Source organism: Mugil cephalus, chromosome 1 (assembly GCF_022458985.1).
Source record: "Mugil cephalus isolate CIBA_MC_2020 chromosome 1, CIBA_Mcephalus_1.1, whole genome shotgun sequence".
In the NCBI taxonomy this organism is placed as follows: Eukaryota; Metazoa; Chordata; class Actinopteri; order Mugiliformes; family Mugilidae; genus Mugil; species Mugil cephalus.
Genome location: NC_061770.1, coordinates 27,194,621 through 27,208,206, shown reverse-complemented (window position 1 = coordinate 27,208,206; position 13,586 = coordinate 27,194,621). Strand labels below are relative to the sequence as shown.

The window sequence follows — 13,586 nt, the reverse complement described above, 5'->3', positions numbered from 1 at the left end:
GTGATGTGATGTGATGTGATGTGATGTGTTGTGATGTGATGTGATGTGTTGTGATGTGATGTGATGTGATGTGTGATGAGATGTGATGTGTTGTGATGTGATGTGATGTGTGATGGGATGTGATGTGATGTGTTGTGTGATGTGATGTGATGTGATGTGTGATGAGATGTGATGTGTGATGTGATGTGATGTGTTGTGATGTGATGTGATGTGATGTGTGATGGGATGTGATGTGATGTGTTGTGTGATGTGATGTGATGTGTGATGTGATGAATGTGATGTGATGTGATGTGATGTGATGTGATGTGATGTGTTGTGATGTGATGTGATGTGATGTGATGTGATGTGTGATGTGATGTGATGTGATGTGTGATGTGATGGGATGTGATGGGATGTGATGTGTGTGCTGCAGCATTTATGACAAAGAGAGTTAGAAGGAATGTTTGTGGGAGGTTTAGGAGTCAGTAAATGTGAGAATAAATACGTGTTGGTGACTGGAAGGCGTCGTAATGAACCCAGGAGCGTCTGACAGAGCGGGAATAAAACTCCTGACGCCTGGTAACGGATCTTCTTTGGTCAGTGATGTTTCACAGGAAGATAGTCGAGCTCGTCACTCTCCTCTGGTCCTCGCAGGTCCACAGAACCTCTGCCTTCGTCTGACCAAACACACCACATTTAAGAGACGAAGTTAGAGACACAGACACACTGAAGAGACACGAGACGTTAGAGGACGACAGGACGTTAGAGGACGACAGGACGTTAGAGGACGATGAGACGTTAGAGGACGATGAGACGTTAGAGGACGATGAGACGTTAGAGGACGATGAGACGTTAGAGGACGATGAGACGTTAGAGGACGATGAGACGTTAGAGGACGACGAGACGTTAGAGGACGATGAGACGTTAGAAGACGACGAGACGTTAGAGGACGACAGGACGTTAGAGGACGACGAGACGTTAGAGGACGATGAGACGTTAGAGGACGATGAGAAGGAGGTGCGGGGTCAAAGGTCACCTACAGAGTCCATCAGACGACAGCAGCTCTGGAGTCTGAATCCTTCCCTCCTCGTACCAGGTCTTCTTCTCCAGGAGGCGTAGTTTACTGGGATTCATGTGAACTGAGGAGGAGAATGAGGAGGAGGAAAAGGAGGGAGGAGGAGGAGGAGGAGGAGAAGGAGAAGGAGGAGGAGGAGGAGGAGGAGGAGAATGAGAAGGAGAAGAAGGAGGAGGAGGAGGAGGAGGAGAATGAGGTTGAGAGGCTAATAACACTGAGCTCTGACGAGGACGCCTAACGAGCGTGACACTGAGGGACCGGAGACGAGGACTGCAGGAGACCAGTGAGAGAGGTGAAGGAGAAGGAGGAGGAGGAGGAGAATGAGGAGGAGGAGGAGGAGGAGGAGAATGAGGAGGAGAAGGAGAAGGAGAAGAAGGAGGAGGAGGAGGAGGAGAAGGAGGAGAATGAGGAGGAGGAGGATGAGTGGGGGAGGAAAAGGAGGAGGAGGAAGAGGAGAATGAGGTTTGAGAGCTGCTAATTAACACCTGAGCTCCTGTAACGAGGACGTCCTCTAACGAGCTGCTGACCTACCTGAGGGACCCGGAGACGAGGACTGCAGGGACCCAGCTGGAGAGAACCCGGTCTGTCCTCTGGTGTCTGGTCCCGTCGCTGCCCCCCCAGGGACGCCGGGTCTGGGCTGGGGGGGGAAGTGGTACTGATCCTCAGTGGGGACAGACGACTGGGAGGACGGGGGCCGTCCAGCTGTGGTGGACGGGGACAAAGACCTGGGGCTGGTCCCGTTGGACCTGGACTGGGAGCGGAGGTCGTACTGGGAGAAGCCTCGACTCTCATCGGTCTCACATGGACCAGGGAAGGAGGAGGAGGGCAAGAGGGGAGGTAGGGAGGAGGAAGGGGGGAGGGAGGAGGAGGAGTGGAGGGGGTGAGGAGGAGTGAGGCAGCGCACGAATGAGGAGGAGGAAGAGGAGGAGGAGGAGGAGACCTGGGACAGCTGGTAGGTGTCCTCAAGCGGTCCCAGTTTGGACAGCTGGTTGGACAGAGCCCCCACACTGGAGTCCAGGGAGCGGGGGGGTCTGGGGAAGGACTGGTAGGGGGGCCGGAGGTGAGGAGAGTGCTGGAGGGGGGAGGAGGAGGAGGAGGAGGAGGGGGAGGAATGGGTCTTCCTCACCATGTTGTGGATGTCCTGGAGTTTGTGGAAGACCTGAGAAGAAGACGGGTCAGAAAGAGGAGACGGTCCAAATCCCTGAGGGACTCCACAGGACCTGGACCAGGACCTGGACCTGGACCTGGACCAGGACCAGGACCAGGACCTGGACCTGGGCCTGGACCTGGACCTGGACCTGGACCTGGACCTGGACCCAGGACCTGGACCTGGACCCAGGACCTGGACCTTTCTGAAGTCCCTCTATAAATCTGTATGTTTGTCCTGACTGTTAATGCTGTGCTTTTATTATGAAGGGACGGATGTTTAAAGTGTGTCAGATATTAAAAAGATTGAATCAGACCCTGGTCCATGGAGTCCCTGGTCTACAGAGACCCAGGTCTACAGAGTCCCAGGTCTACAGAGACCCAGGTCTACAGAGTCCCTGGTCTACAGAGACCTGGTCTACAGAGTCCCTGGTCTACAGAGACCTGGTCTACAGAGTGTGTCGTACCTCGGTCATGGCCGGCCTCCTCTTCCTCTTCTTGTCCAGACTCCTGGAGGCCAGAGTGACCAGCTGGAGGCAGCCGGGCGGCTCAGCAGCGCCTCCTGTGGACAGAGTAAGTACTGCAGGTCAGAGGAGGAACCACCCCACCAGAACCGGACCCCCCCCACTCCACCAACACCGACCTGGAACCAGGCGCTCATCCACATGTTTCCTCCAGGCCTCCGCCGGCGACCTCCCTGCAGCCTCCTCCACCTCCTCCACCAGGTCCTTCTGAAGACCAGGACCAGGACCAGGACCAGAACCAGAACCAGAACCAGAACCAGGACCAGGACCAGGACCAGGACCAGAACCAGAACCAGAACCAGGACCAGGACCAAGTCAGTGTTCAGGGTTTCAGTCCAAGCACCAGCATCAAACACAGGTGTGTGTGTGTGTGTGTGTGTGTGTGTGTATCAGTGTGTGTGTGTGTGTGTGTATCAGGTGTGTGTGTGTGTGTGTGTGTGTGTGTGTGTGTGTGTGTGTGTATTGTGAGGTGTGTGTGTATCAGGTGTGTGTATTGTGAGGTGTGTGTGTATCAGGTGTGTGTGTATCAGTGTGTGTGTGTGTGTGTGTGTGTATCAGGTGTGTGTATTGTGAGGTGTGTGTCCTGACCAGGTATCTGTCCCCTGACGTCTTGTGTCTCTCCAGAGCTCTGCGTCCAGTCAGAACCTCCAACAGGACCTGAAACAGAACCAGGTTTAGTTCTACTTCCTGGTCATCCTGGACTACATGTCCCATCAGCCCCGGCAGGTCTCACCACTCCGAAGCTGAAGACGTCCACAGCCGTCCCCAGCTCTCCGTTCCGTACGTATTCGTCCGGGAGATACGCCAGCGTCCCTCTCACCGTCGCCGTCTTACCGATGGACGCCGTCTGAGTCCCGGAGGGTCCCAGAGGACAGCGGGACATGAACCTGGCCAAGCCGAAGTCAGAGAGCTTCGCCTCCAGGTGGCGGTCCAACAGGATGTTGGAGCTGGAGGGACAGAGGACGCTGGGTCAGACGAGGGTCCAGACTCATCCGGGACATAGAGACACCAGGAGGACATCAAGACACCAGGAGGACATAGAGACACCAGGAGGACATAAAGACACCGGGAGGACATCAAGACACCAGGAGGACATAAAGACACCGGGAGGACATAAAGACACCAAGACATAGAGATACCAGGGGGACATAGAGACACCAGGGGGACATAGAGACACCAGGGGGACATCAGGACCTTTTAACGTCTCCGTGGATCAGCGGTGTTTGTCCTTCAGGAGGACAATGGAGGAACTGGAGAGCAGAGGACGCTCCCTCCACGATACCGAGTCTCTGAGACCAGGACAGGACCCCACACTCCTGAAACACACACAATACACACACAATACACACTCCTGAAACACACACAATACACACACAATACACACTCCTGAAACACACACAATACACACACAATACACACTCCTGAAACACACACAATACACACTCCTGACACTTGTCCTGTATCTGCTGAGACCCCCCCCCCAAGAACCTGGACCTCAGTTCTACCAGAGAACAATCTACCACTGTGAGTCATGGAGGCGGCCATGTTGGTTCGGTCACATGATCAGATGAAGCTTAAAGAGTCACAGCAGAGAAGGCACAACTCCTAGTGTGTGGCTGTGTTACGCTGTGTAGCTGGTTGTGTTACATTGTGTAGCTGGTTGTGTAGCTGGTTGTGTTACGTTGTGTAGCTGGTTGTGTTACGTTGTGTAGCTGGTTGTGTAGCTGGTTGTGTTACGTTGTGTAGCTGGTTGTGTTACGTCGTGTAGCTGGTTGTGTTACGTTGTGTAGCTGGTTGTGTAGCTGGTTGTGTTACGTTGTGTAGCTGGTTGTGTAGCTGGTTGTGTTACGTTGTGTAGCTGGTTGTGTTACGTCGTGTAGCTGGTTGTGTACGTTGTGTAGCTGGTTGTGTAGCTGGTTGTGTAGCTGTTGTGTTACGGTGTAGCTGGTGTGTAGCTGGTTGTGTTACGTCTGTAGCTGGTTGTGTAGCTGTTGTGTTACGTCGTGTAGCTGGTTGTGTTACGTGGTAAGCTGTTGTGTAGCGGTGTTGTTACGATCGTGTAGCTGGTTGTGTTACGTTTGTAGCTGGTTGTGTTACGTCGTTAGCTGGTTGTGTAGCTGGTTGTTTACGTTGTGTAGCGGTTGTGTTACTTTGTGTGTGGTTGTGTAGCTGGTTGTGTTACGTTGTGTAGCTGGTTGTGTAGCTGGTTGTGTTACGTTGTGTAGCTGGTTGTGTTACGTTGTGTAGCTGGTTGTGTTAAAATGTGATAGGATGGTGTGTAGCTGGTTGTGTTACGTTGTGTAGTCTGGTTGTGTTACTTGTTGTAGCTGGTTGTGTAAGCTGGTTGTGTTACGTTGTGTAGCTGGTGTGTTTACGTCGTGTAGCTGGTTGTGTTACGTTGTGTAGCTGGTTGTGTAGCTGGTTGTGTAGCTGGTTGTGTTACGTTGTGTAGCTGGTTGTGTAGCTGGTTGTGTAGCTGGTTGTGTTACGTTGTGTAGCTGGTTGTGTTACGTCGTGTAGCTGGTTGTGTTACGTTGTGTAGCTGGTTGTGTAGCTGGTTGTGTAGCTGGTTGTGTTACGTTGTGTAGCTGGTTGTGTAGCTGGTTGTGTTACGTCGTGTAGCTGGTTGTGTAGCTGGTTGTGTTACGTCGTGTAGCTGGTTGTGTTACGTTGTGTAGCTGGTTGTGTTACGTCGTGTAGCTGGTTGTGTAGCTGGTTGTGTTACGTTGTGTAGCTGGTTGTGTTACGTTGTGTAGCTGGTTGTGTAGCTGGTTGTGTTACGTTGTGTAGCTGGTTGTGTTACGTTGTGTAGCTGGTTGTGTTACGTTGTGTAGCTGGTTGTGTAGCTGGTTGTGTTACGTTGTGTAGCTGGTTGTGTTTCGTTGTGTAGCTGGTTGTGTAGCTGGTTGGTGGGGTTTTTTTTGTTGACGGGTTTTGTAGCTGGTTGTGTTCGTTGTGTAGCTGGTTGTGTAGGTGGTTGTGTTACGGGTTTTGTAGCTGGTTGTGTTACGTTGTGTAGTGGTTGTGTAGCTTGTGTTAGTTGTGTAGCTGGTTGTGTTACGTTGTGTAGCTGGTTGTGTTACGTTGTGTAGCTGGTTGTGTTACGTTGTGTAGCTGGTCCTCCAGAGACCGGTTCTCCATGTATCTGTAGATCAAACACATGGAGCCTCCTCCGATGCTGTAGCCCAGCAGATCCACGATGTTGGGATGTCTGAACCTGGAGAAGGAAGAAAAATTAATACATGATGATAAATTAATAAATAAACTAATGGAAATGAAATAAAACTCACTTTGACAGTTTCTCCACTTCTGTCTGGAAACTCTCCTCCAGCTGAGTCCAGTCCAACATGGAGTCCTGTCAACGACACGGACCAATCACAGCTCAGCTCTGACACCGACCAATCACAGCTCAGCTCTGACACGGACCAATCACAGCTCAGCTCTGACACGGACCAATCACAGCTCAGCTCTGACACCGACCAATCACAGCTCAGCTCACACGGACCAATCACAGCTCAGCTCTGACACGGACCAATCACAGCTCAGCTCACACGGACCAATCACAGCTCAGCTCTGACATGGACCAATCACAGCTCAGCTCTGACACCGACCAATCACAGCTCAGCTCTGACAGCGACGTCTCTAAAGCAGTGGTTCTGGGACGACAGTAAAGCCTCCCACCACTGGGCGGCACTGAGGCTCCGGCCACTTGTTTAACTCGCTCCAATGAGCAGCAGCAGGAGAATCCAGCTGAAAACTTTCTGGCTGAAGTTGTGGAAAGTTTGTTAAAGCTGAAAGACTTTATCTAGAAACCAAACACTGTGGTCTAGTCAGCCGTGGTCCGATTGTTCGTGCGCGTCTACTTCTGTACTTACGGTACAGGGTCACTGTGAACGAGAGACAATATTATATATATAATATTTGAACAAACCTATGAAGGAAAGGGCTTCATGACTATCTGAATATGAGGAACTGAACCGCCTCATCCTCCATGTCAGATTAAATAACTTTTAATCACATTTACCGTAAATACAGAAATAGATGCGCAGGAACAATCAGACGCCGGCGGCGGCTAGAAAGTCGGTTCATTTCTTCAAGAAAAAAGGAAATGGGCCACAGACAGATAAGATAATCATAGCAGCTTATAAGGCAATATTTTCATTAACTTCATTTATATTTTATTTACAGCTGACTTATTTAATTTAAAACTTCTATTATTTTTAATGTTTTAATTACCTACATATCTAAATCTTAATATTGAGTCTTTATATTTGTTTGTGCAGCCACTTGATTTGTCATCATTTCTAGCCTGATTTAAATAAATGTTTTGAGATCATCACAGGTTATATCATTTATTTCACCAGGTTTAATATATACCACGTATAAAGGGACCTGATTTAGTTATGATGTGATTTGTAAAGTGTTGATATTTGAATGGCCCCCGGGCCAAAAAGATGAAGCACTTCTTTAAGAACAGTTTTCTCTGTAGAGGACAGTGTCTCACCTGTCTCAGTCTCTTGACGGCGCACCAGATGTTCCTCAGAGACGCTCGGTAGACGAGTCCAAACCCGCCCTCCCCCACCTGCAGGGACGGGGAGAAGCCTCGAGTCTGAGCCTGGACCTCCTCGATGGACCAGCTCATCACTGCAGTACCACTGGGGAACACTAGGGGGGGCGCAGCACCACCGGAGACCTCTGGGGGGAGCTGAGGAGGAGGCGTTCACCATAATTAAGGATGTTATCACCTTCATCGTCACCATCACCGTGGTCATCGTACTGGTACCTGGGGGTGTGGCTGGACCTCAGACTTCAGGCTGAGGGGGGGCGGCTCTGGTCGGGGTAGAGATCTCCCTCCTCCTTCATCAACTGAATGAAAACAGATCAGTGACATCATCACACTCACTGGCCAATCACAGCTCAGCTCACCCTGAGAGCCATTCACCTGCCTTACCTTTCAGTTCCCAGGTGGTCGTTGTGGGCGGAGCCTGAGACTCTTTGGGGGGAGGGTCGAACTGAGAGAGGGTCGGAGGAGGAAGAGAATAAGCAGGAGGAGGAGGAGGAGGCGCAGGAAGAGGAGGAGGAGGAGGAGCAGAGGAGGAAGGATTCTGACTGGACGCCCCTTGAGACAAAAAGACATTAACCATCATTCATGGGGTTGATTTAATTAGTTATCAGCTAACGATGCTAACAGCCACTTAGAGCAGAGTGTTACTGGAGATCTACCTGGTCTGGATTTAGAGCAAACACACCATTAGCTGCTAGCATCACCATTAGCATCACCATTAGAGTCACTATTAGCGTCTTAACTAAAAAAATTTCATTAGCATCCCATTAGCATCACCAATATCTAATGCAATTGGCGTTAGCATCTCTACTATTCAATTCAATTCAATTCAATTCAGTTTTATTTATAAAGCGGTTTCATGCACAGGGCAGAGTCAACGTGCTTTACAAGAGTTACACACAGTTACAACACAATCAGTTACATACAAATCAGTCTGGAATCAATTGAAAAGTACAAGTGCAAGTAAACAATCACATGTGTGTCATTTTCACCACGTACACACTTAAACTCATACATGCACACCAACCACACACACACACACACACACACACACACACACACACACACACACACACAGCTCAGCAGAACGCTGTTATAAAAAGGTTTTTAATCTGTTTTTAAAGGTGGCTCCTGATGTGAATGTGTAACTGTGTCAGGCAAAGTGTTGCATGTTTGTGGGGCATTTACACTAAAAGCTGCCTCCACTTCTGTGGATCTGGTGCGAGGGACGAGTAAATGTTGTTGCTGGGGTGTAAGTGATGAGCATATCTGTGATGTACTGAGGTAAAAGACCATGTAGTGCTTTATAAACCAGGAGCAGTTTTGAAATTGATTCTTGTTCTAACACGTAACCAGTGCAAAGATTTAACAACGCCTGTGATGTGTTGATATTTTTTGGTTCCAGTCAGAATACGTGCAGCTGTATTTTGAATTAGTTGTAACCTCTGAATGAATTCAGGAGTCCAGTGAATAAACCTTTACACTAATCTAATGTACTTTAAATGCGTGGATTCATTTTTCCGAGTCTGATTTTGACAGAAAGACCCTCAGTTTGGAGATATTTTTGAGATGATAAGAAGATGATCTTGTAATGTGATTGATATCTGAAATTTAGATTGATGTCGATATTTACGCCCAGATTCCTTGCTTCAGTTTTGCTAAGAAGAGAGAGAGAGTTGAGATGTTCTGTGATTTTCAGTCTCTGAGCCTGTGCAGCAAAGATGATTATTTCTTGTCTTTGTTTAGTTGTAAAAAGTTTTCTGACACCCATTGATTAATATCGTTGATACACTGAGTGAGGGATATTATGGGTGACAGGTCATCTGGGTGTAGTGAAATGTAAAGTTGTGAATCATCTGCATAATTATGGAAACTAAGATTATGTTTGCGTATGACATGAGAGGGTGGAAGCAGGTAGAGATTGAATAGCAGTGGTCCAAGAATTGACCCTTGAGGTACCCCACCTGTAATGTTCATTTTATTTAAGTTGAATTCACCAATGGAGACATAAAACTGCCGATCATAAAGGTTGGTTCTGAACCAATTTAGAACTGGGCCAGACAAGCCAACCCACCTTTCAAGCCTTTCCAGTAACATTGTGTGGTCGATGGTGTCAAACGCAGAGCTAAGATCAAGTAGAACAAGAATCAAGAGTTTTTTTGAGTCTGTGTTTATACGTAGATCATTTAAAACTTTAATAAGTGCTGTTTCTGTGCTATGGTGGGGACGAAAACCAGACTGATAAGTGTCTAAAAGGCTATTTGATGCCAGATAATTCTTGAGCTGAATGTAAACTGATTTTTCAAGTATTTTGCTAAGGAATGGTAAGTTGGAGGTGGGGTTATAATTTGCAATGACACTTTGATCCAGATTGTTCTTCTTCAGAAGTGGTTTGATGACGTCTGTTTTTAGTGACGTGGGGAATAAACCTGACTGAAGAACCTCTGGTGCTCGGGTTAAAGACAGTTTTGAAAAATGCAGTTGGATCCAGGCAGCAGGTCGAGGACCTGAGCTGATCAACAATATGAATAATAATACTCAAGTTCAGTCAGATGTAGACAGTTAAAGTGAGACATGACACAGGTGGAGTTCCTGGAGAAATAAATGGTGAGTTCAGTGCTAGATTTAAGCATCATTTCAGAGGGATGGTGGATGGTGGGTTAACAAGTCTCTCAACAGTGGAGAAAAGCACTTTACTATTATTTATATTTTCATTGATAATTTTAGTAAAGAATGTTTGTCGAGCCCGTTTGAATGCTTTGTTACTAGCATATTATATATATCAGCACCATCATTAAGACTGACATTAGCATCGCCATTAGCGTGACTATTAGCATTATCATTAGCATCATGATAAGCATCACCATTAGAGTCACCATTAGCATCGCAATTTGCATTGCCACTACACTAGCATCACCATAAGCACCTCTATTAGCATCTCAGCTAACATCGCCATTAGCATCGCCACTAGCATCACCACAAGCATCGCCACTAGCATCATCATTAGCATCGCCACTAGCATCACCACAAGCATCGCCACTAGCATCATCATTAGCATCGCCACTAGCATCACCACAAGCATCGCCACTAGCATCATCATTAGCATCATCATTAGCACTGCCATCAGCATCACTGATATCTCAACTATCGCCACTAGTGTGACTGTTGTAGTGTGACTGTTTACATCCCCACAAACATCAGCTTGTGACAATCAGCTTTGGTAATTTTCAGACGTGTGGTTTCCTCTCGTCTACAACACACTGAACAACAGGTCATGTTTACAGAGTCCAGGGGTCAACTCACAGCCCAGGATGACATCACGGGGGCGGAACAGCTGCAGAAACTCTAATAGGTCGATCAGGTCGCCAACTCGACCGTTCCTGCTCTCCCATTGGTTCATCACCCAGTCCGTCCGTCTGTCCCGCCTCTCAGCGAATCTCACAGCGGTCTGATCACGGAGGACCTCGGACGCTGCGACAGAGACAATCGATCAGTTATTGGAAAACCCTCAATCAGGTCTAGTTTACAGGAAGAAAGACTTATTCAACATTATTATTATTATTATTATTTAATATGGACTAAACACGTCTCCATAGACCGTATATAAATATGGACTAAACACGTCTCCATAGACCGTATATAAATATGGACTAAACACGCCTCCTCCATAGACTGTATATAAATATGGACTAAACACGTCTCCTCCATAGACTGTATATAAACATGGACTAAACACGCCTCCTCCATAGACTGTATATAAATATGGACTAAACACGTCTCCTCCATAGACTGTATATAAACATGGACTAAACACGTCTCCTCCATAGACCGTATATAAATATGGACTAAACACGTCTCCTCCATAGACTGTATATAAATATGGACTAAACACGCCTCCTCCATAGACTGTATATAAATATGGACTAAACACGTCTCCTCCATAGACCGTATATAAATATGGACTAAACACGTCTCCATAGACTGTTTATAAATATGGACTAAACACGTCTCCTCCATAGACTGTATATAAATATGGACGCCACGTCTCCACTTCCTGTCGTTGGTCCAAACTGACTCTATTTTCCCGGGGATGCGGGCGACGCCATCTTGTGAGTTTGGAACCGGAGTCTGATCATTAAGGTCTGAGGGCGGAGCCACAGAATCAATGCCCCGCCCACACTTCCTCCAGACTCACTGGTGTTTTCATTGAATTAATCCTATGCTCTGCTCCACCTCCACCAGTTACAAGGAAACGTTGGATTATACACAGTTTATTTTAAAAAAAATTGTTTTTACAACCCGGGGCCTCAGTGGACACATCCTGTTTCAACACTTTTGAACATTCATCCATATTAATATATATATTAATGACGTATAACTACTTAAAATGACGGAAACGTTCCTTGATTTATTTTTTTACGTGTGTTTTAGTGTTTTAGTTCGGCCCAGTAGCTTTAGAGGAGATGTTCCATGTTTATAGTCTATGATGTTGAGCAGGACAGACGGGTGGACTCACACATTATTCATCATCCGTCTCATCAGAAAGCTTCACTCTGGACAGAAATGGCTCATTAGAGACGCGATGAACACATGAACAGATGAGCGAGCTCAGAGTGAATGAAGAGGAGGATGAATGTTTCTGTGCTCAGGCACATGTGACCCTCCAGGAAGTGTTCGGTGACGTAGTTATTGATCATGTGACTGTTAATGATGATAAAAAAACGACTTATGCAAATGAGCAGCGACTAACTGTGGCCAGGAGACAAGAGGAGGAGGAGGAGCCTCCAGCTAAAGATGAATGAAAAGAGGAAGAGTAAATCTTATTATCTGAGTTACAGCTGCGGATAATAAAGTGTCGACATCTTTCAATCCTTCAGTTAAAGCAAAACCACGACACAGTCCTGACTTAAATAAACTTTAAGTAAAGTCTGAGGCTCATTCTCATGGAAACACTTTGACTCTACTCCAGATCGATCAGCTGATCTCGTGTTGTTATTATTGATGAAGTCAACCGAGGAGTTCTCACTGGGTCGAGAACCCTGACTCCTGGTTCCGACTCACCGAAGCGGGTCCAATCCAGGTCCGAGAGTCCGTCCATGACCCGGCAGAACTCCCAGAGGACGGAGGAGGGCAGGCTGTAGAGGAACTGTCCCCTCACGGCTCCGCCCGACATGTTTCCACGGGGCTGACGTTAGCTCTCCGAAGCTAACAGGCTAACAGCTAGCGGCGGCCGGGGCCGGGGCCGGTACCGAGGGGAGGGGGAGGGGTGCGGGACTCGCTCCGGGATCAGGACCGGTGGGTCACATCAGAACCGTCCGGACCGGGCCGGTGGAAAACGGTCAAACTAAGACAACGCGTCACGGCTGCTCCGACACTTCCGCAATAAGAGACACTTCCGGTTCCTGCTGGAAAATAAAAGCCCGGAAAAAAGGAAGAAAGTAGATGAATAGATAATTAAACAGATAAATGAATGAATTAATTAATAGATAAATAGTTAAATAAATGTATAATGAGAAGAGAAGCAATAAGAACAGCAGCCATATTAATGAGAATAAAGGTTTGATTAAAACTAATCCGAATCAGAATCAGCTTTAGGGTGTGTGTGCACATATAAGGAATTTGACTCTGGTCCTTTGCTCAGTGGTACAACAAAAAGCACTTAATTAAGCGTAAAAGTAGAACAGAAAGACTGTTCAACATAAATAGACTTTCGGAATAAAATAATAATAGAAGCAGATATACACAATGCACTTGAACAGTAGTAGCTACATACATGTCTGGATTCAGTCTTTAGTCTGTGACGGCTCAGAGTTCGTCTGAGGGCAGGACTCTGAACACAGTGTCCGGGGTGTGAGGGGTCACTGGAGATTTTACCGGCTCGCTTCCTGATCCTGGACTGGTACAGGTCTCTGATGGAGGGAAGGTCAGTGCCTTATTACAACCAATTAATGAAACAAAAACTCGATAAACTTGATTCATGTTTGTGTTTAAATGTGTTTTAATGAAGAGAAGGCATTTAGTGAGGAAGGGTTTTCATAACATGTTGGATAAGTGAATGTTTCTGAATGTTTGAAACGTTTAATTCGTATGTGAACGTTCCTGAATGTTTCCCCTAACCTGAAACCTAACGTTTGTTCGACTTTTATTTTGTAACCGGAAGTTGTGACACCCACACACAAATATACAAACACACACACACGTGCTCAGTGACGTCAGAGCAGTTACAGTAAAACACACACTTCCTTTTTTCCCTCCTCTTGATTTGACAGATTTAACTGGTTGACTTCTGAACGCCTGA

At 47.2% G+C, this 13,586-nt stretch overlaps 1 protein-coding gene across 1 annotated transcript; it reads right to left on the bottom strand.

Moving 5' to 3' along the window:
• Positions 1-284: 284 nt before the first annotated feature.
• Positions 285-12,663, bottom strand: irak1 (interleukin-1 receptor-associated kinase 1). The gene is made up of 15 exons (XM_047586124.1): positions 12,350-12,663; positions 10,592-10,759; positions 7,676-7,843; positions 7,508-7,590; positions 7,229-7,429; positions 6,015-6,079; positions 5,830-5,941; positions 3,919-4,040; positions 3,458-3,671; positions 3,313-3,381; positions 2,844-2,931; positions 2,668-2,762; positions 1,586-2,213; positions 1,020-1,118; positions 285-656 (listed from the first exon to the last, which is right to left on the bottom strand). Exons 1-15 carry the CDS (start codon positions 12,459-12,461, stop codon positions 577-579), a joined length of 2,304 nt encoding a protein of 767 aa, XP_047442080.1. The 5' UTR covers positions 12,462-12,663; the 3' UTR covers positions 285-576.
• Between the last annotated feature and the right edge of the window lie 923 nt (positions 12,664-13,586).

What these genes read in the sequence shown, in the direction of transcription:
- irak1 (XM_047586124.1), bottom strand. Translation starts at nt 12,461, where the DNA reads ATGTCGGGCGGAGCCGTGAGGGGACAGTTCCTCTACAGCCTGCCCTCC. An exon ending in AGGTCCAGCCACACCCCCAG is followed by an intron (nt 7,430 to 7,507) that starts GTACCAGTACGA and finishes CCTCCTCCTCAG; the next exon opens with CTCCCCCCAGAGGTCTCCGG. An exon ending in CGTCAGGGGACAGATACCTG is followed by an intron (nt 2,932 to 3,312) that starts GTCAGGACACAC and finishes CCTGGTCTTCAG; the next exon opens with AAGGACCTGGTGGAGGAGGT.